This window comes from Notamacropus eugenii, chromosome 4 (genome assembly GCF_028372415.1).
Source record: "Notamacropus eugenii isolate mMacEug1 chromosome 4, mMacEug1.pri_v2, whole genome shotgun sequence".
NCBI lineage: Eukaryota > Metazoa > Chordata > Mammalia > Diprotodontia > Macropodidae > Notamacropus > Notamacropus eugenii.
In genome coordinates this window covers 98,562,723-98,586,762 of record NC_092875.1, presented here as the reverse complement: position 1 = coordinate 98,586,762, position 24,040 = coordinate 98,562,723, and the positions used below count along the sequence as shown (strand labels likewise).

The 24,040-nt window shown below is 36.7% G+C and overlaps 1 protein-coding gene across 1 annotated transcript in view; it reads right to left on the bottom strand.

Moving 5' to 3' along the window:
• COL22A1 (collagen type XXII alpha 1 chain) overlaps positions 1 to 24,040 on the bottom strand; it is a 627,027-nt gene that overhangs the window by 184,322 nt on the left and 418,665 nt on the right. The window contains exons 25-31 of the mRNA XM_072602989.1: positions 23,712 to 23,765; positions 22,819 to 22,872; positions 19,994 to 20,047; positions 14,489 to 14,542; positions 7,746 to 7,790; positions 6,252 to 6,314; positions 1,501 to 1,554 (exon numbers count right to left, since the gene is read on the bottom strand). Coding sequence (XP_072459090.1) covers positions 1,501 to 1,554; positions 6,252 to 6,314; positions 7,746 to 7,790; positions 14,489 to 14,542; positions 19,994 to 20,047; positions 22,819 to 22,872; positions 23,712 to 23,765 — 378 coding nt within the window. The remainder of the gene's footprint in view (positions 1 to 1,500; positions 1,555 to 6,251; positions 6,315 to 7,745; positions 7,791 to 14,488; positions 14,543 to 19,993; positions 20,048 to 22,818; positions 22,873 to 23,711; positions 23,766 to 24,040) is intronic.

Sequence of the window (24,040 nt, the reverse complement as noted above, 5' to 3'; positions counted from 1 at the left end):
CAGTCTGTGCCCATTTATAAACAAAAGGAAGCACCTTTCTTTAGTCAAAGTTGAATTTTTGAATTTTGCTGCAGGTACCAGCAGCCTAAGGGAAGCAATAAAAGAGGGTTTATTATCCCAAGCTTTTGAGTGCTAGAAATGAGTTTTCTGTCTGAAATGATGTTTTTGAAAAGTCCCTAAGACTTTCTTATGCTGTCATCTATTTTTAGGCCATATCCTTTCCAAAGGACATCACTCTGTAAAGGAGGAAGGGAAGTGGATGAGAGGGGATTTGAGAAAAGAGAAAGGTAGGAATTGGCAGGAGATCAGAGAATGAGACAAGAGAGGCAGGGAGGCAGAAAGATACATAGAACTGAAGGGGATGGATAAAGAATGAAAGATCAACAGGCACAGAAAAAAGAGAAGGGAAAGAAACATGAAGAAAGTAAAAGCAAGGAGATGTAGAGAAATGCAGAAAAGTGAAGACAAGAGGGAAGAGGGAAGAAAAAGAAGATAGAAACAGAATGATAAAAAAAAATCTAAGTATAAAGATAAAATGACAGTGAATGAATATGAAAAATGCAGCAAGAAAAAGAGGAGAAGGAGAAACATAGGTAGAGAAAAGGGAAGAAAGTGTCAGAGAATAACAGTGGTTAGAGAAAAAAGAGGAGAGGAAAGGATGGCCAGAAATACAGATAAAAAGAGAGAAGAGAGCAGGAAAGAATGATAGCGGTAGAGAAAGAAAAAAATCAGGAAAAAGAAAGAAAGAAGGGTGTAAAAAGGAGGGAAAGCAAGAGTATTTAAGACAAACTTAAGACTAAAATAAGTGTCAGAGTTCATAAGAAGAAAGATTAACTAAGTCTCTCTGATTTCTGTCCTGTTCAAATCACATTAATTATGCTTAGCTCTGAGGAGAGGAAAGTTGGTGTTGGGGTCAAAATTTTAGGAAGTTAGAACCGGAGAAGGGAGAGCTATATGGTAGGAGGACTATTCATCATATTGTACAAGATTTGGTCCAGTTTAGACTTGGGGCAGTGAGAGGGCATCATAGCTGATATTCAACCATTATTTAGTAGCCATTAAATATTTAATTATTATCCAGTGATTAATTAATTCTTTCAGTCTAATCATTCAGCTGGCTGCGAATCCATCTAAGAGTGATATGTCTGGGCATTGGTTGATTATGAAGACTGAGCCATGTATTTAGAGAATGAACAGGGTTGAAGTAAAAGAAAATTAACCAAAAAGGAAGGAAGGTGTGATGGGTAGAGGTTGGCATAGTTTATTATATAGTTTACTTCTGCTATTAATATGGTAGAAATTGTCTAAAAGAAAAATTCATCCATATTAAAACCCTTGAATCAGCATTTTCCTTTTAATTGACAATAACAGAGACAAGAGAACATTTGTCCAGTTTCTTCCTTTCTTTCAAGCTACCAAACATCATATCCTATTGGTACCCAAAATTTCATGTTTTCAAAAGCTCCTAGCAATATGAAAATTAAGAAATAACAATCTTACCTTTTCACCTCTGTCACCTTTCAGTCCAGGGAGTCCCAGGCCACCTTTTTCACCCTAATGTACAAGTCAGAGAAAAATAATAAATACCATCACTACCGAGACCACTAATATGCCTCTGTCCAGCATATCCATTGCCTTCTATGTTGCTCACAGTCAAAACATTGTCTCATTGGACTCAATGAGGAGAAAGTATAAGTAAATGCTATTCCTTTGTATAAAATGGGACATTGTGGAACAGAAAAAAGACTGGATGTGGCATTAGAAAATGTGGGTTCTAATCCTGGTGTGATTACTATCTGTCAGTCTGAGGTAAGAGTCACTGAACTTCTCTTGGCTTCAAGTCTACTTATTTATAAAAGAAGGTGAATGAACAAGATTGCTTTTCTATTTCTAAATCTTGTGAAGCTATGAGAAGGATACTGAAAAACAGAGAAGGAAAGTTATTTACCCAAGTTTACACAGCTAGATAGACAAATGCATAAGGAGAGCCAAATCTCCTAACTTCTAGACCATTTTCCTTTTACAGTTTTAAATTAGATAACACCATTTTTACCTGGAGGTCAATTTACCAGAAACTACCTATCCAGGATATGGTCAATTTCCAGGGAGGAAGCAAAAAGAACTTTTGATTAGAGATGATAGATATCACAAAACTATACTGCTAATGCTCCTCTCAAGTTAGAATTATACAGACCTTCATTTAAAACAGATTTGCTCAAATTTTATATACAGTTCTAACAGATTTGCCATGTTGTTCCTGTGCCCAGAATAAATGACAGATATCAATTAGAAAGGGGAGAGGAGCTAAGAGCAGTTATATTAAGAGATAAACAAAGCAGGATAAAAGAATTATGAGTTTAAAAGTATTTTAATTCAATTCTCTGGTTTCCAATGAGGAAATAGATGTCTATAGAGGTTAAGTGACTTGCCTAAGAAGGGGAAATAGCCAAGAAAATCAGACCAATAGGAAACCTTGTCTTTTTATGACAAATTCAGTTCTTTCCACTATAAAATAGTGGCTGTCTCAGCCACTAGACTGAAATCAAGGGACAAAAAAGAAAAAAAAAGGCTAACACAAAAAAACAAAACAAAAATGCAGCAATTTGAGGCTATTTAAATCCTCCTTGTTTCAGTAGGCCTTGAGAGTATCAAAATGTTACAATATAACACAATAGCTGATGTTCCTGATGAAGATGCTAAGTCATCAAGTAAAGTTGAAATGACATTGAGTAAGTGCTGTTTAAAACGGCAGAGAAATGTGAAACACGTTGCAGAAGGACTTTAAGATATTTGTCATGCTTCAGAAGATTGATGATTTCATAGGATAACAGATTAGAGCTAGACTGGATTTTAAAGACTACTGAGTCTGACCTTCTTAAGTAGGAAACCCAGGAAACATCTGGGAGAGGTGAAAAGACTTGCCCAGGATTACACAGATAGTAAGTGTCTGAGGATAGATTTGAACTCAGGAATCCCTGACTCCAGGTCCAGTGTTCTAATCATCGCCATCACCTAGCTGCTCTGAATAGCAGAAAGACTAGTTTAGCTAGACTGAAGAATATTTGAGTATGTTATTATATCAGAAAGGTAGGCTGAAGGAAAAAAGAACCTAACTGGTAGTCAATCAACAAATCCAACGTATTTATGGGCTAGTTATGAGCAAGGCAAGGAGGATGCTACGATAGGCACAAAATGATGCCTGCCCTCAAAGAGTTTACATTCTCCTGAGGAGATACACTGTTACAATGACCAGTAAATACAAGATTAAATTTGAAGGAGAGAAGAATACTAATAATTAACGGGACTGAGAAAGACTTCCAGGTAGAAGTGGCAGCTAAGCTGAGCCTGAAAGGAAGCTAGGGATTCTGAGAGTCCAAAGTGAGGATGCAGAGTATCACAGACTGAAAAGTCACAGAGATGGGAAATGGAGTGTTGAATGGGGGAACCATTTGGTTTGGGTACGGTGTAGGGCAAGCAGAAAGTAATAATGGGACATAATGCTGATAAGTTAGAAGAATCAGGTTGTACTGAAATTTAAATATGCTAGTGTATGCAGAGGGATTTTGGAGCAAGGAGATGTAAGTTAGCAAGTTCACATTTCTAAAACAATTTAAGATGTATAAAGTCCTTTCCTTACAAAGAGGTAGGGCAATGCAGTGAGTATTATGTTAACTTTATAGATGCAGAGACTGAGTTGGCCTAGGGTCACACACCACTCAGTATTGGAGCTACTATGAGAACTCCAATTCCAGAATTCTTCCCACACATGACAACAACATGGCAGACAATTCACTCTTTACATGTATTCTGTCTCCCCTCTCCCACAATGAAAAATGGCAAATTTGCCTCAAAGTGCAATTAGAAAGATTCATTTCCCAGACACTCCTGTAGGAAACACTACAATTATAAAGGATGGATAGAATGATAGAACACAGACACTATTCTAATCATTTTTCACTGGGAATTGTTATGAAAAGCAAGTGAGTGGCATTGTTGGTCTTTCTCTGGGAAAGTCAAGACAAAATAAAGTTTGATTTTTGTCAGTAGCCTCTGTCAACTGTCAGCTAATACAGACAGAACGACAATAAACCTTAACTAGAAGCAAGCAATGTGTAGACATTACTTTAACATTCCTGAAACAGATGTCTTACAAATCCTTGAGTTTACAGACAAATGGAGAACCATTGGAATCCCACAGCTACAAAGGACCTTTGTTTTCATCTAGTCCTACTCCTTTAATTTGCCAGGAAGAAAAATGGATGTCACAGGAATTAAATTTCTTGCCCAAAGTCACCTAGTGAGTTAATGGAAGAGCCAGACTAGAATTATCTCTTCACTCCAAATTCTCTTTTGATAATTCTATATCATCTCTCATGAAGGATCGTACACAGCATGAGACACTGAAGATTTTGCAGTTCCCTTCTGGTAACAGAACTAGATTAGGGTTATAGTTATCACATCTATATAAAAATCACTAGTTTTATATTTCAGAATTGTGCCATGTGGGGAAAAGGTAGCATCTGCATAGCTGTTCAAAATTGTTAATATTATCTATGGCTCCATAAAAAGTATCAACATTCTATTTTAGATGATGGTCTTGGTTTTATGTTGTGGTGGGTATGTTGGTGATTGATCAATGAGAATTTATTAAATGAGTGAAGTAAGAGAGTCAGAGAGAGAGAGAGAGAGAGACAAAGACAGAGAGACAGAGATGGAGATAAAAATAGAGACAGCTGGAGACAAAGAAAGAAAATGGATGAAAATGGAAAGTTGATCAGTTCAGATAATGAGGACTAGGAATACCCTACTGTGAAGAGAATATAAAGGGAGCAGGGTGTTGTCATGTGAATACTTTCATTTCATGTTTGGAATGAACAATAAAGAAGGCTATCCAGGTGCAGCTCCTCTGATTCAGTTTTGTGTTGGCAGTGGGTTCAGGGCAGCTGCGCAGAAAGGTTAATGGTCATGAGTCTTTGACCAGTCCTCAGGGATCACCATCAGTATTGGGGGATCTGTGATTCTATTATTAGAAGGCAAGCTGAAATATGTGCTTGGGAAGGTGACTGGACTAGTCATAAGACTTAAAAAATGTGACAAATGTTGCAAACTAAAAATAAATAAATACATTTACAAAAGTATAAGAAATATGATAAATGGTAAAAGGTAAAGGAATTGAGAATATTTAGCCTGGAGAAGAGAAAGCTTGAATGGGGAAGAGCATAATGCATGGTTGTTTTTTTTTTTGAGTACCATAATTCTCAAGTTGTCACTTGAAAGAGCAATTGGACTTTTCTCAATGGTCCCAAGGGGCAAATGTAGAAACGATGAAAGAATTATATTACAGAGAAGTGGATTTCAGCTCAACATGTGGACGAAATTCCTAATAATTAGAATTGTCCCCAGGTAGAATAAGCTGCCTTCAGGGTTAGTTAATTCCCCATCCTTGAATAATGATAGCAATTATGATAATAAGACAGTGTTTTCAGCGTTTGTACTGTGCTACATATGCCTGTAAACACATGCATATTCATGCATGCATGCATACACATGTGTATATATGTATACATGTGCATTCTTATAGAAATGTGTACATGTATAAGTGCATGCATATGCACACATGTATATACATGTGTGCATATGCACACATACAGATGTGTATACACACATGTATGTGCTTATACACGTTTTATATGTCACATATGGAAGGGTGTCCCTTCACCCTTAGAACAACCTTGCAAAGGTAGATGCTATTATTATGCCCATTTTACCAATGAGAAACATGAGGCACAAAGAGATTAAATAACTGTACCAAGGTCATACAGCCAGAAAGTGTCTGAGACAGTAACTGAATTTAGATCTGCTTGACTACAGATGTGGCACCATCTCTACTGCACTGCCTATATTCTTTGAAGCCTCTGAAATCTTCAAGCAAAGGAAATGGATAAGTCATTTGTCCAGAATACTGCAGAGATGATTCAACGGTTAGCCTAGATGGCTTCTGAGGTGACCCTGAAACTACATTTTTACGATTTTCTTATTTATGATTCCTCCTTCCATAAATAAAAAGGATCCTGTCATTAAATAACCAAATGTTGATCCCTTGGCATGATAAATTCCCCTCGAACAACATAATAATGTTCCCGGAATGAAGCTCTAGAATAATGTTCCTCTTTCCTCAGGTTAGATAATGTAGGGGTTCGAAGTGACCTCTAACACAAATAAACTCTCTTGTTCTGAAAGCACTTACTTACCTCATCTCCCTTCTCTCCTCTTAGTCCTTGAAGCCCTGGAGATCCTGGAAGCCCCATTTCTCCCTGGTAAAACACAACCCAAAATTATGGAGATGAAAGATTCATAAAAGACTGCAAATTCCCACTCCATTCAACAAGTATTTAGTGAATCAAAATTATTACTTAGTCACTGAAGGGAAAATAAGAGAAATATAAGGAGACTGTGTAGTGAATTGGAACAAGGAGTGGCCTATGTTTTCTGCTGTTGCTAGGTCATTTCTGACTCTTAGTGACCCCATTTGTCTTTTTGGCAAATGTACTGGAGTGGTTTGCCATTTCCTTCTTCAGTTCATCTTACAGATGAGGAAAGTGAGATAAACAGAGTTAAGTGACTTGCTCAAGGTCACATAGCTAGTGAGTGTCTGAGGCCAGATTTGAACTCAGGAAGATGAATCTTCTTGAGTCCAGGCCTGGCACTCTATCCATTGCACCATCTAGCTGCCCCACATGTTTTCTACATCCTACCAAAACTGTCTTACCTTGGGCTTTATGTTTGCATAGCACTTTAAAGTTCATAATCTCTAGTATTGTATTTTCCTAATGAATTCCCAAAACAATTTGGTGGTGAAGGGACTACTACCTTCATTTTCCAGAGGAAGAAACTGACATTCAGTGAATCAACTCAACTGTTCAAGGGTCACACTGCTCAGAATTAGCACAATCTGTAGTCGCCCTCATCCATTGAGAACTAACTGGGCCTTGATCCTAGGTCTTCTAATGACAAATCCTGTACTCTTCCTGCTATGTCCTGGTGGGATAGGACAAGGATGAATAGTAAACACAGAGATTCTTTCATAGAGAAATATGTCCAACAAAATAGTGGAACATGATAATTGGTTGGAAACTACAGATTTGCAGGAAGGCTTTGCCTCAATGACAAAAAAAGAAGAAACTTAATTTAGATGTGAGCTAAAGAGACAAAGAAGAAAAGAAAAATGAAATAATGAGTGTTTGAGCCAAGGTGGTCAAGGGAGGAAGGTGATTTAGGCCTTCCTAATATGGGGGACTTTAACATCCAGATGTCACTGAGGAAAATGATGGATTAAATTGACATAGCACAGGTCATGAAGAGAAGAAAGGCTGATGTGGCCTCTTCATGGGCTTAGAGAATATGTTTAAATTTGTGTAAGTGCCCAGAAGGAATGGTGGAGATGGAAGTGGACTCAGATCAGGAAATGAGACCATCCCTTCATGAGTCACACTGAGTGCTAAAAGGTAGTACCGAATCCTTGCATCATTAAGTACTCACATGACTCTGTATCCCTGATACAGATCATTAGGAACATGATTCTCTGGAAGGAGGCCTAGAGTAACACACCACGTTAACAAAAACAACCTATTCTTCCGCTAACATGAGGTGTATAATTTTAACTTGCAATAAAGTAAAAGTAGAGACGGCAATGGGGAATGAAATGAGCTAACACACTGAAGAGGATGCTGATTTCACCTACTCACCTTCTCTCCAGGCATGCCCACCAGGCCTTGCTCTCCAACTTCACCCTAAAAGCAAAATGATACAAACTCTCAGTTATCCAGCATTACAGGGATCAGAAATCTCCAGCAAACTGTCCTTCTACATAAGTAAATACAGTAGAACCTCATTTAATTGCTACTCAAGTAAGAACCGCTCTCTAAGTTTCTATTCAAGAAAACTCCAGGACTGGCAAGTCTCAGAATCAAAATATGTGAGAATAATAACATTTACACACTAGTCTAAAGTTCTCAAAGTGATTTATATACAATGCACTCACTTGTGCCTGATAATAATCCCAATTATTAATAGAGATAACATTCTTATTTTATTATCTGTATATACTTTTATTATACTATTATAATATGCAAAGTATAATATATTATATATTAGTATAACAGTTTATATTATATGGCTATTTGATTCTATTGCATATTATTTATATATGTGCATATAACCCCACATATGCACACCGATATAACATACACATGTTCGTATGTATGTATGTATATATATCTTTTAATAAAGTAATAAGGTAGGTGCTGAAAGTTAAATTATTTTACAGGTAAGAAAACTGAAGCTTGAAGATACTGTGAGCCTATGGTCTGACAGCTTGAGAGTATCAGATGCAGATCTTTTCCAAGCCCATCATTCTACGCAGTGCTGCTTGTCTACAACTCGGTTTTGCTCTCGAAAGGGCGTACTGAGTGTTTTATGTGATGGAGGGAGTGCGGGGGGGCAGGGGGGAGGGCAACAAATCTATCCAGTTCACCTTAGCAATGACTTTCTAGGTGCTCTAGTATTGAACATCGATCCTCAAAAGTTCCTAGTCCATAGGCTTCCTGTAAAAGGAATGATCTTACCAAATCATGCTAACAAAATTTTACACGACTTGATTATAGGCAACTAGGGCCATCAGGGAATTTCAAACTTTGTCAAAGGCAAAATTTGTGAGACATAAATCTAACTTCTTTTTTTTTCTTCCTATGTTATTTTTTCCAAAGACTGGGTGGAAGAAACATTTTAGGTTAAAAAACAAGAAAAAATATTCAATAGCAAGGAAATCTAGCTTGTCCTAATTTTCAAATGGAGGAAAAATGATTTCTCAGCCTAGATAACAGGGAGTAAATGGTGTAATTTCATAGAATTCCTGGTGAAATGCCTGACAGAATCTTAAAAGTAGACCTTTTTTGGGGGGGGAAAGGCTTACAAAACCATTTCCACCAAAATACATCTTTTACAACTCTAAGCACAAACGATTTCTTTTCAGAAAACTGATTAACTCAACCCAGTAACTTCCCAATCAAAGTAGTTCACAAAGACACTCCTTAGAGAATGTGGAATAACTGTCTACTTTTGTAGCACACTTTAATTGTTGTGAAACCCTTCAGTGTTCCCAATATTCAAGACTTCTAGTTTCTTACCGCACTGCTTGTCCACAGGGACACATACACAATACAAGAGAACAAAAATACAGACCTACACAAGGAAAGACATCCAGAAACATTAAACTCTAGCAGCCACACCACTCAACCACAGACAAGTCTGCATCTCTTTCTCTCCCTCTCTCTGCCTCCTTCCCTCCTTCCCTTTTTCTTTCTTCTTTCTCTATCATGGTAGAAATGAGGGATGTAGGGATGTAAGTGCAACAGTAGGGATGTAGTTTCTCCTCCCTGCTTTAGTTTAGGAGTGCTTCTTGGCATTTGGCAAAGGGCTTGCTGCTGCTTCTGTGAATCTAAAGTCTGAATTCCTTTCTAGTATCACAAATTCCTATCCTTCAATTCCCCTATTCCCCATCTCATTCTATTTTTCATCTTCACTACATTTCCAGGGCATTCATTGCTCCTCGTCTTGTGGTTTATCATTCTCATTTTGTCCTCCTTTTCCTCATTTCAGTCTTGATCCTAAGCAAGGAGACAGTGAAGACACTTGGTGTCAGAGGACCTGAGTTCAAATGTCAACACTGTTATTACTTTTTTGACCTTGAGCAAGTCATTTAATTAGGGGAGGGTTATTATTATTTTTAATAATTTATACAATCACATATTTATTATTATAATTTCATAATAATAATAGCCAGAATCTATATATCACTTAAAGGTTTACAAAATACTTTACTAATACTGTTTTATTTTATCCTCATAACAACTCTGGGAATTAGGTGATGTAATTTTCCCCATTTTACAGATAAAGAAAATGAGGTAAACAGCAGTTAAGTGACTTGCCCAGGATCATGTTTGTTTCACAGGCTAGTTTGCCTGTGAAACCAAATTTGAATTTGTCTTCCTGACTCCAGCTCCAGCATTTTATCAATGGTACCCCCTACCTGCCATAAATATGCAATGATATGTAAGTATATATCACTATAAATGAATTGGTTGGTCTAAATGATCTTTAAGGTGGATTCCAGCTCTAAATGTATACTCTGATGACCTCAGCTGCCTTCTGCTTCATTCTTCTACCCCAGTAATGTCACATATTTCATATGTTCACAGACTCTGTACAAACATCTATGGGGAACAGTAATCCCAAACATAGCAGCCACTCAGTAAAATATGTTAAGCTTGGTAGGGCTATAGTTTGAGGACCTGTAAACTAGCTGAGAGGAAAGGATTCTAGTATATAGAGAAAGAGGAAGAGGCTGAGTTAGGGGAACATGGATCTATTAAAGAACATAAGAAATGGTATCCTATGTCGAGGTCCATAGATTCTATCTCTAATGAGAGTACTGAGAGAGTTCATAGGACAGACTGGTTGTTTCTCTAGATTTCAGACTCCAAAGATTAGAGACATTCCCCAAATAAACCCCATTTCCCTTTAATATGTAACTGTTGTTCTGTTATGAATTATCTAAACTCTTTTCAAGAATATATTTTCAGTTAGTAATTTATCTACAGTGTTTGAAAGACCTAGTTTCTTTTGTCTGCACTCCTTCCACTAACCAGGGTGACAAACGTCAGGCTTTAGGATACCATCTTCAAACAGAGTTTTTGCTAAAAACAACCAACAACACATTAATCATTTGGTCGCCGAACTTCTGAGAATCTTAGCCTAGTTAAAAGAAAAGTATAAAAATAAGGAAAGTTAAAGCAAAAAAGTAGAGACCCCCTTCCCCTCAAATCTACTTTCTGCTTCCTATAAAGAAGTCTATGGTCGAAGTACATGTTATCTGAAGGGATCGTAAAAATTATATTTTATATTTTCAAAGAAGTGAGTCACAGATATTTTACAAAAATATTCAGTAGTATGTACCAGCAGAAAAAATGCATTCGGGATCAGGGGACCTAGGCTCAAATCATAGTTCTGCTACTTTACCTGTGCAACCTCAGACAATTCACTTACCCTCTCGAGTTTTAGATTTTTCATTTGTAAATGAAATGACCAGATGATCCTTATGATCACTCCTAACTCTAAATTTATTATCATATAGTATTATCAATTGTGTCACCTATGGGAACTCTTCCTACCAACTGGGGTCATAAACCAATGACATGGTTGCTAAGATCAAGGAAGTTGCCTAAGGTACCCAACAGGTAAATGTTTTGCCCATGATTACACAGATAGTAAAAGTCAGAGGATCTGACACAGTCCCAACATTCTAACCACCATCCCAAGTTGTTTCTCATAGATATGTTAAGGAAGGCAAAACACAATTTTTTAAAAAATCTATTACATAGTATAAAAAAAAAAGTTCCCTTCTAAAATATTTTACTTCTTGGTGACAGTCATTTGAAGGAGGGAGAAAGAAACTGAAGAATTCCAGTAAATTTCTAAGTATGTCTGATTTTGTATAAATATGTGTTGCCACCAGAGCCCCTGACTGCAAAATGGTCTAAAGAACATATGGTTTCTGCCTATTACCCACGCTCCCAGGGAATCACTACCAGAAAAGCCAGCTCCTGCTATTATCCTACTACCCTTTGCTTTTATTCTCTAAAAACATCGTCTACCATCTAAAAACTGCGAGATATCATGCTAATCCTCATAGTAGCACTGGTTACTATAAGGTTACACTGACTTCCTGAAGTCTGCAACACCAAAACACATAAAATCTGGCAGGTCTTAACAAAATGGAAGGGCACTGAGGACAATCACTGGAAATTAGAAGAGGTCATAGAGCTAGCCATCAGGTAATGGTTTTTCCACCTGCATCAAGTCAGGAAGGCCTTCTATGTGGAAGAGGTACAACCTACAGTGATGGAGGGGATATTAATACCATTGAAATCACATCCCTGATATGAAGTAAGTCAGACAATGAGGATGGAGTGGCTGCCTATGAAGATAAGGAGATCTTTATTATTCTTCAAATAGAGACTTGGATGACCACTTATTAAGAATTCATATTTCTGATGAAGACTGGATGCAATGACCTTTCAGTAAGCTGATTCTATGATTCTAAGAACTGATCCATCTCCTTAGAGAGGTAAGTTTTTATTAAATTAGAATTATTTTGTTTTCTCTCTTAGAATTATTTTATTTTCTCTTTTAGCTGGATTTAGATTGTTTAACTGTACATTGAAAGACTTTCCAATATTGAGGTGAGGGTGGGACAAGATGAAGTGGATATCATCAAGGTATTGCCAAAGAATAATATTAAAATATTATATATAATAATAATGCTTATTATTATTACTATTATTTTTGTTGTTACTCTAATAACTTAATAACTTTAATAACAAAACTGTACTAGAACTTTTGGATCTCCTGTATATGTAACGTCTTTTCATATATGAAACAGAGTTAACTGTCTTGTTAAAATTAAAACCAAATGCATTCCTTTATCTTCTCTGAAGTCTAACTCATGCCTTTTGGTTTTTCTATGACAGTCATTTCTGGATATACTTCTCCCAGTCTTTCTTTTTTTATAAACCGATGGTAAATAATGAACATGAATAACTGCATGGGTAATCAAAAAATTAAGATGAAAATATACAATAAAGCATGGGCATAGTGATAGAGGCCTCTCTGAAGTCTAGAGTGATACTGGCCTTGCTAAATGTAGAAATTTCCTTGGCCATAGTAATTCACAAAAACCATTCTCTAGTTATGGGAACAGGTTTTTTTCTGTGATGTTGGAAGGAACAATCATCTGAATGACATCATAGATTCCAAACGTTTAGAAGTATTGATTTAAAGATTACATTTTTGACATACCCTCCGTAGAGTCCATGCTTAGTGTGGAAGAATTTATTCCAACCACCTAATCACCTGTCCTAAAAATTGGAGCTCTTCAAAAGCAGCAAAAGGTTATACTTTCGAAGACTGTGGGTTCTCCTTCCCTGGAGGAGTTCAAGCAAATGCTGAGAGGGCACTTAATGCAGCTTGTGGTAAAGTAGATACTTGCTTTTACTCTAAGGATTAGGACTATAGTCAAAAGGGAACTAAGTAGGGCAATGGATATAGTGCCAGACTCCAGGAGTTCCTGAGTTCAAATCTGACCTCTGATGCTTGCTAGCTGTGTGACATGGAGCAAGTTACTTAACCTTGTTTGCCTCAGTTTCCTCATCTGTTCGATGAGATGGAGAAGGAAATGGTAAACCCCTTCAGTATCTTTGCCAAGAAAACTCCAAATGGAGTCACAGAGTCAGACATGACTGAAAAACCAACTGAAAAACTACAGAACAAAATAGACTACAGTCATATCCTGATTAGGGTGAATAATTAAATCCCTAAATTACTCATGCTATTTGAATTTATACTGTATATTTCCATTGCTCTGGAACCAGCAACTATATTTTACATAATTCTACCACTGAATGGCATGAATTTGAATACATGCAACCATTTCAGGGAATTAATTATTCACACTAATTAGAATCTAATTGTAGATGGACTTTGAGATCAGTTAGATCAATTCCTTTAATTTTACAGAGGAAAGAAAATTACTTGCCTCTGACTCTCATTTAACTTCTCAACCAATCCTAATTTAGTTCTATCATACTTCCTCTTTGAATCTTCCTGAGTTCAAGATGCAGCCTTGAATTTACTAGTACATGGTGAGGATCTTAATATAGGGAGAGAAGACGACTAATAATCCTTCATTTAGTGTCCACCATGTGCCAGACACTGTGTAAAGTCCTTTCACAAATATTATCTCATAGTATTATCTCATTTGATCCTCACAACAACCATGTAGGTACTAGTATGACTCCAATTTTACATTTGAGGAAACTGAGGCAGGGGTTAAGTGACTTGGTGAGGGTCACATAGCTAGTAAGCGTCTGAGGCTAAATCTGAACTCAGGTCTTACTGACTCCAGGTCAAGTTCTCTATACACTGTGCCAGTTATTATTAGATTATTATTGCCTCCAAAGATTATTTCCTTGTGGGTAGGGACTGTCTTTTGCTTCCTTTTGCATCCCTGACATTTGGTACAGTGCTTGGCACATAGTAAGAGCTTAATAAATGTTTATTGATTAATCAATAATGAGAGGAAATGTGGAAGAAAGCAATGGATGGCATTCATGTGTTGTCTATTCATCCTCTCTATCTTTTTATGTATACACTTACTCATAGAGTAGACCTATTCCTATGACCTGGGCCATAGAAATTTCCCAAAGTCCTAATGAAACCAAGATTAATCTACCTGTAAGAGTTGGGAAACAATAAGGTGACAGCATGATGTTAGAAACTAGACCTTTGATTTGCTTTGCTAACAAGAGTAGCTACAGTCAACTAACAGATATAACTGACAGACAGATGGATAAGGGCAAGAGAAATTTCATACCCTAGGTCCAGGATTCCCAGGCAAGCCATCTTCTCCTCGTTCTCCTGGCTCTCCCTGTAAGGAACAAAAAAGTATAATTACTAGAACATGCCAAGATTCTGGTGCCTCTTTACAGAATGTCACTGATCATCTGACAAGGCTTTGGACACCACAGAACATTGTTATAGCATTGGCTAAATTCAATTCATCAAACATTTATTAAGAATCTAGAATCTACTGTGCTCTGAATGGAAAGAAACACAAAAATATACAGCTGACATTTGTTTGCTGCTTTCAGATTTTCAAAGTGCTTTTGGTACAATTTGAAGTTCATACCAATAGAATGAGGAAAGTACTGCAGATATTATCTATAGAGAGATTCACTAACTTGTCCATGGTCACCCAACCAGTAATTATCTGAGGCAAGATTCAAGGACTCTGTCTCTCCTGATTCCAAGTCTAATAACTCTTTCTACTGTATCATGTTGTCTACCCCCCTTACAAGAGCTCCTTGAGGCAAAGGACTTTTTTTATGTTTTTGTATCCCAAAGTTTAGCCCAGTGCCTGACACATAACTAACTCTTAGGAAATGTTTCTTCACTGATTGAGCTCTATCAATGGATACTTATTCAATAAATGTGAAAAAATATGAAATACTATTATGTGCAAGAAGTCCCCGACTTCAGTGCTAGGAATTCACAAATTTCCTCTTCTTGAGGAACATACACTCTAATATAGGAGATAAGGCATTATATCTTTCTAGGGAACCACAATAGCATAGACCATGAGAATGGTAAGAAACTATTCTACAAGACTGCCAATTGTTTTGAGGCATTGAATTACTATGTAAGATATCTGTGAGATATGTGAGATTATGTGAATGTGAGTATGAGATGCATATCAAATTCACTCTGTACCATCAAGGAGTTTTTAATTTTTAGGGGGTATAAGATAAACACTCAAATTGTAATAATAGAAAATGAATATCATAAGTGCAATTTGATAAATACAATGTATTATAAGTTATAAGGAAGGGGCAATCATTTCCAGTGATGGGGCAAGGGGAGAAATTAGGAATTAGGAGAGGGTTCATGAAAGCAGAGGTGTTTTAGCTTTGCTTCTAAAAGATCATTTAAATTTCATTGGATTCAAGGTAATGATTATCAATTTAGGGATGAGTGCAAAATAAAAGGCATAGTGATGAGAAAGGGTTTCTAGGGTTTCTAGAACAAAAAGGGTTTGTAGTCTAGCCTGGCTTGAACATTAGAAAATGGGCATGAAACGATGTAATATGAAAGAAACTGAAAGAATAGATTGGAGTTAGGACCTTGAATGTCAGCTAAGACGTTTGTAATTTAGATAGCAGACACTGCTTAAGGAATTTCCACAAACCAAAAGATGCCTAGAGTGCCTAGAGACACAGTGACCCTAAGCTTGAGCAATCTGATAAGTAGGTGTGAAATCTGTATACACAAGTAACATAAATCATCATAAATACATGTTAGCAATAGATCAAGGGGAATAGTCCAATCGTTAACAAGCACTGGTAATCGTGAATACTTAACACAGTATTTGGCACATAGTAAATAATTTGTTGATGACCAAATGAAAATAGAACACTAGTTTTACATAAACCATCCCAGTGATACAAAGTGGAACAAAATATACAATAATTCAAAGCCTCAAAACAACGACAGTCTGGGGAATAGTTTGTAACCATTCTCATAGTTCATGCTATTATGTTTCCCTAGATAGACATAATACTGCATTACCCGTATTAGAGTATAAGTTTCTTGAGGATGGGTAGAACATGAATTTCCAGCACTGAACTCAGTGGTCATAATTGCATATAGTAGACGTTTAATGACTGTTTTGCACATTTATTGAATAAGTATCCATTGTCAGACTGAGTCAAAGGAATTTGTATAAAGTAGCACATGGGGACCTTGAGTTCACCAGCAAAGCAAAAAAAAAAAAAAAAAAGTCTTACAACCATGCAAAAGAATTCAAAAGGAAGCCAATACCTTAACCTATGTACTTTGTCTTCCCCTAATAGATGTGAGCTTAGGGAACTGGCCTGCTTGCTGGCTGGTAATTATATTCCCAGAGCTTGTCACAGTACTTAGCACAAAGTAAACACTGAAATAATGTTCTTTCATTTATTCATCCCTTTGTAATCAAGAATGACTGTTGATAATTGGAATAATTAGCAACACTTTAGGGACAGGGATCTATACCACTTTTTAGCTTCTCAAAAGGCATTCACTTTCATTTTCTTCTCATAAAAACACAGTGAAATCGGCAAGACAAGGACCACTCTCTTCATTATACAAATGTGGAAACTGAGGCTCAGAGAGGTTAAGTGAGTAATATCACACAGAAAATAAAGGGCAAAGACAGAATTTGAATTCAAGTCTTCTCACTCTACATCCAGTGCTTTTTCTATTCCACATGGCATTGAAGACTTCAGCAGAAGATTTTCCCCAGGTAGAGGAGATTATTTTGAGAAAGGTAGGCAAAAAGGATAATTGAGGAAGAAATATTAGGCTATATCCTAATTCTTAACCTCAAGGATGTGAACTTTTCTTTTACTACATTGAGAACTGCATTTCAATATAAATGGTTTCTTTTATAATACTATGTATCTTATTTCATGTATTAATAACATCCTAGGAAATGTCTATGACCCAATAAAAGTAAAGAACTTTCATATGAAGGGAAATCTTACTTGATGGACATATGTGGGCCCTGAATGACTAACTACATGACTTTGATCTAATCACTTCACCTGTGAGACTCAGTTTCCTCTTTTGTCAAATGAGAGTGATAATACTTGTGTGATTTACCTCACAGGGCGGGTAGAGAAAATGCATTTCACAAACCTTAAAGGCACTACAGAAGTATATGTTAGTCTTTTCATCAACATGAATGTTTGTAACAGAAATACAGATCCCTGGAATACATTGCTGTGAGGCTGAAAAAGGCAGGTATTTGAGGAAAGCAACATCCGTGTGGTCTCTGAGCCGACAGCATCAGGAACCATCACGTAGAATTTGTTATTCTGTCTCTATCTGGGGAAGTAAGAATTACCCAAGCCTCTTGAAGCATAAAACATCCCCCTCACACTTCTCCCTTGATGTGCTAAACATTGTTTAAAGGAAGCTATTGGGAAAATTGATTCCTCCACAAACCAGCTCAAGGGCATGAAATGTTTATAGTCTTGGGAAAATTATTTATTATTTTTCTTTTATCAAGCTCTAACTTTTTCCAACTTGTAAGGAGTCCCAGATGGTAATAATGACAATAGCATATGCATTTAGTGATTTTTTAGGGTTCTTTATGTGGACAAAGGTGACTTAGGTTCAGAGGCTAGCTCTAGCACTTGCCGCTGAATGGATGACCTTTATGGGATCCAGTTGTACTCTCTGTAAAATGGACTTAATAAAACTTGTATCATCGACCTCGCAGGATTGTTGGAAAAACTAGATGACCTGATAAATGTGAAAGGCTTGTTGTACAGACACAAACGACTGGGGTCTCACTGGCCAGTCTCATCCCACCTCTATTCCAATAGCTTATAGGATTTCAAGCATCTATAATTTCATCAGCATTAGCATATTCCCATTGATGTCTCTTTAACCCTAAGATCTGATAGTTTAGAAGAATTATGCCCCTCCCTCTATTTTTTTCTTTGGTGACTGGTTTTCTAGTGATGAACCTCTCCAAACAGAGTTTGGTGTCCTGACGATGACAGAATCACAGCCTGTGACTGTATGTTTACCTGAAGCTTTTCTAGCTTGTCAGGGTCTGAGGCATTAGGAGAAAGCGAGGGTTGAGAATATAACCCTAAATCACAACAGAAATATGAGGAGAGAAGGGGAGGACAATGGAGAAAAGAAAGAGGGGAGGGAGGGGAGGGGAGGGGAGGAGAGGAAGGGAGGGAAGGGGAGGGGAGGAGAGGGGAGGGGAGGGGAGGGGAGAGGAGAAATAGAGGAGAAAATAGCAGCAGTAACAATAGCAATCGTACTCCAGTGTTTAATTGTGGCATGTAGATAATATTTGGTTCTTATACAAACATTGGCAAGCGTTACCAAGATGATCTGGTGGCAGAAAGAGGACTTACCATATTTTCCTTTCATTCAAGGGTAATGCCATTTAAAAGTAAGCTTCCATTTCAGTCTAAATGGTCACTCCCATCTAATCCCTCTGTTTTGTTTTCCTTTGTCTTGGATCCCCAAGTCTAATAGACTAACAGATTAGAAGGCCTCTGTACTCTCTCTGGAAATAGAACAAACTACCCCATGGGCAGTGGCTGGCCAGTTTTGAATACAGTATGATCATGTGTTTTCTGTATACTCTAAGTACCTATTGGAATAGCTTCATATTCATAAAGTCTACACTCAATAGACACTCATTTCTCTAGGTGTCAATCAGGACTTCTCGTCTTGATTTTTAACTATAAATGAAATAATGCCTTTTTTTGTTATATGTTTTAAATTGCAAACAATAGTTGTCCTGGCCTCCCTTCCCCTCACAATGGCAATTTCCAATGCCATTGGAAACAGTCCAAGTATTCACTGTTATTGCGATCTCAAATGAGCTACCTCTGTCAGACTTTAGGTTTCATCACCCTTAGAAAATGAATTTGGCATACTGCAACTTCTTGCAAAGACCTAGTCAACAAACATTTATTAAACACTGACTGTGTGCCAGACACTGTGCTAAACTCAAATACTATATACTGAAGTTGTAGAGGGGTCATATTTGTGTATGTCTGTTCTTCAAGGACAGCCTGACTGAGTTCAGAGAAGTCTATTTATCAGTGTGACTGCAAGGAAATGTTTTTTAAGGCTATGGAACGTCTAGAACGTTGGGTACTAATAAACAGAAGCATCGATTTTGTTTCAGTAGAATACCTATGCCAATGAAATCATATATGATGGGAGTAAAGAGAGGAAGAAAATAAATAACAGTGGTAATGTATGATCAATAATAGTAATTCTATTAGCAGATACCACATATATACACATATGTATGTACATGTATCTACATACATATATACACACAAATATACTATATTATTTGTGTACATATATGTATATTATATACCTGTCTATATCTATATGTATGTACATTAGTGGTAGTACTAGTACTAGTAATTAGACTAAAACAGTGGAGTATAGTGCTGGATATATAATTAAGAGTCAAATAGCTTAGGCCATATGGCCAAAACCAAAGCTACCCCACTTCCAACCTCAATTTTCCTTTTTATTCTCTGTGAACTGTTGGAGAAATTAATGTTGGAAAAGTGTCCAGAAACTAATTCCTCACCTTTCTGAATACAGTTGTGATAGACACAACCCAATAAACAAATGAAAATTATAAGAAACTACAAGTTAACCTTAAGTTCACTCTTTTCACAGCTTTCTGATTAATGTATTTGGAAATGAATAATGATGACAGTAGTCCTTTTGGGAATTTTAACTTGGGCAGTCTCAGATTTAAACTTATATATCTGATACCAACCTTAGGTCCTTGTAATCCAGGAAGTCCATTTGTTCCATCTTTACCAGGGGAGCCCTATTCACCAATAGAATAGATATATGGTCAGATATATGGATATTCAAGTAATTACAATTTAGAAAGTTTGTTTATACTGAGATACTATGAAATCCCCATTGTCTGGGACTCTTTTTTTCCAAATCCCTGCTTATTAAAATCGTCTTCTTCTAAAGCCTGATTCAGAGGTCACCAGTTCCCTTAAGCCTTTCCTGGGTATCCGCAGATGGAACTGATCACTCTGTCCTAAAATTTTCTGACATCACTTTCATTCTTTCCTTTGACCTTATCATATTATTTGTCATTTAACAAACCAAATATAACAGACTGTGACAAGTGATGTAGAAGGGGCATGATACAGTGGTCATAGTGCCATGTTCAGTGTTAGGAATATCTAAGTTCAATTTTCACTTCTGACAATGAGGAAGCTTCCTAAGTCGGAACAGGATTGACATAAGAAGAAGATTATGAATGTAAGGTCTTATGGCATGTGGATGGAAAACACCAATAATTTATGAGGAAACTTTCAAGAAAAAAAAGCCAAAATAAAACTCATTGGCTTAGATGTCCATACATACATATGCAGAGGTTTATAGCAGAGATCTTAATGCAAGGAGGTACTTTGGACCTCATAGAATTGCTGAGATATGATTGGATGTTAATCATGACCAGACCATGGTAACGGGAAGATAGATTGTAGTCAAAAGGGAAAAGATTAGACAAATGAAGCATCATAGTATAATGTACCCGCAGGAAAAAAAATACACAAGTTAAAATATGGAAAGCAGAAAGTACAATATTAGAATGAGGATCAATGGAGCAGGTGCTCTTGTCATAGAAGTATACTCCAGACTACCTAGACTGTAGGAAGAAAAAGATGATGAATCTGGAAAAGAGCTCATAAATCTGGTAAGGATTCACGGAATAGCAATGATGGGAGATTTCAATTGATGACATAATTTTGAGAGTTCTCTTTCTACCTGATGCAGAGCAGAGGCTAGAATTTGGGAAAACAGATTTTAGCGACATAGTAGAAAGGCTAATTGGCCCAAAATTCTGCAGGGAAAGTCAATAATAGAGGGAGAAAGATGAAATGTTCTCAAGATTAAAATTCTGACAACACAATCATTAAGGATTCCAACAACGAATAAAAGGAGGATGTTCTTAAAGAGATCCCTGTGGATACACAAGGAACAATTGAGCAAGGAAGAGTTTAAAAAGACATGGATAGAAGAGGGAATCAAGAACAGCTAACAAAGGAAGAATAAAGAAGTGTCATTGTCTTACAGGAATGTGAGGAATGTTAATACCTAGAAGGAAATGCAGGTTGTGTTTGATTCTAAGGATAAAAACAAATATTTAAAAATATATATTGCAAGCAAGTGAAAGGTTAATGATGGGATAAAGCTATTGTCCAGAGTGAATAGGGAAATGATAAAGGACACATAAAACTATACTTTTCAGATCAGTCAGTAAGTATTTATTAAGTACCTACTAATGTACCAGATTCTGGATACACAGACAAAAACAAAACAATCCTTGTCCTCAATGAGGTGATACTCAATTGAGAAAGAGAATATATAATGTATGTAATATGTTTATATACACATATATGGATATATAACATGTACATATGTATAAAAGCATACATATATACACATGTGCATGTGTATACACACACACACATAATATTAGTTAAAGAAGCTTTGGAAGGATGTGCACTGACAGCCGAGTGTGGGAAGTGAAAAGGGATGATTACATGTAGAAAGTACTACCTGAATGGAGTTTTGGAGGAAACAAGGGATTCTAAAGGCAGAGGTTAGGATGAAGTGCACTCCAGGCACAGGGATATTCAAAGATATAGAAAAAGACAGTGTCATGCACGAGGAACAACTGTCCAGATGAGCAGGGAAAAGACTTTAAATTAAAGTGGTGACTGTGAGTAATGAAAGGCTATGCAGTGGAAAACAGTGAGGAGGTAAGATATTGCAAATTCTTGGGCATGTGGAGTGACTGAGAATAAAGAGCAGAAGATGACCTTGAGGTTGGAAACATGGATGATTGAAAGGATGGATGTCCCCTCAATAGAAATAGGAAAACTATCGGCAAAAATATAAGGAATTCCATTGTGCATATGTTGACTTTGAGATGGCGACAGCATATCCAAATTAAAAAGTCTATTATAAAGTTTCAGGATTGGAGTTCAAGTGAGTGACTAGAGCTTGACATATAGATTTTGGAGTTATTTGTGTGGAAATGATCATTAAACCAGTATCTGATGATGAGATTCCAATTGAAAGAGGTAGATAAAATAAAGAAAGCAGAAAGAACACAGAAGGACTGGCACAGAGCCTTGAGATATACTCACAATTAGAAAGTAATAAATGGATGAAAAGACAGCAAAGGAGACCATGAAGGAAACTTAGGATGAGAACCAGAAGAAAGAATTGTCACAAAATGCTAGAGAAGAGATAATATGCAGTGGGAGAGGGTGGCAAACAATCTCAAATGTTGTAGAGAGGTCAAGATATAAGAAATCTGTGACCGGCAAATGACACAAAACTAAGAGGAATGGCAAATATGCTGTATTACAGTCATAACCTAAAAATATCTTAATAGGATCCAAAAAGAGCTAGTGCAAGATAGGTATAAATACCAACAAATGTATACAGCAATGTCAGGCCCAACGTTGGGTCCAGTCTGAGAAGATGAAATCTAATTGGGTTATATTTCAAGTTCTATGTTTGGCTTAAAAAGTAATCAATTTCACAAGTATATGGAGGAGTACTTACTGGTTGGCCAGGCTGACCAGGTTTTCCAGAGAAGCCAAGCTCTCCAGGGAGACCCTAGAAGAGGAAATACCCAGAAAGAAACTATTAGTCTACCATCTTTGCCCAGAAGATACAATGGACCCACAGCCAACATATCACATAATTTGACTTCTTTTTATATGACCTAAAGCTTAGAAAAGTTCTTAGAGTTAAAGAAGAGGATTTTTCCCCCTGTCTTCACTTGACAGTCCCTGAATCCACAAAATCTTAGTTTCTAAGAATTTGGAGTACATTCATAAGGTATCTGGTTCAATATGTACCTGAAAAGGAACTTACTCTACAAAAATATCATTTACCTAAGCTTTGCCTTAAAACCTCTAATGAGGGGGGAACCTTTTCACTCAACCCATTCCATTTTTTTCATAGTACATCATTTCTAATAACGCCTTCATTAATCATCTCTACAAGTCATCCCTCATAATATGCCTCTCTTCTTTTTCACAAACAAAAAAGGCCTTGTAACTGGAGAGGGTTGAAAGACAAACATCATTTTAGGTCTCAAACCGCTTAGCAGAATTTCACAGGTGCCCATTTTCACCATATATGGGCACTTCTTCTTGTCTTAAGAATGGTAGAGATGGGTATTAGCAGATAGCCTCAAATCATTTGGCTCAAGCAGCAAGTCCTTGGAAAGGGGAAAAGAATATCTTTCTTTCAAGGTTTTTCCCTTCAAAATAACTAATGGTACACATTTATATATATACATATGTATGTATGTATATATATATTTTATATATATGTAATAAATATATAAATAATATGGATATATATATAAACAGATTAAATTATGCTTCATACTTTTCACACTAGTTGCAACCCAAATGATTTTAGAAACAAAACAAAGTCAATCTTACTGGGGGGCCAACTGGCCCAGGTGGTCCTGGGACACCAGGAGATCCTTGAGAGCCCTGTAAAGAAAGCAGAAAAATATCCTGATAAATCAAAAATAGTGGAAGGTGAGGTAAGGATAGAAATTTCCCTATGAATTAGAAGTTGTTATGAGCTTTGTGTATAAAGGGATTGAATGTAGGGATATGAAGAAGATCCTAGTCCAACTTGTCTCTGAACAGAAATGCTCTCCACAATACAATCATAATCATACTTATTTGGAACATGTAAAGATTTGTATTTTCATCATTATGGAGGCTCTTTCAACTAAGGCAGTTTTTAATCTCCAGTATTT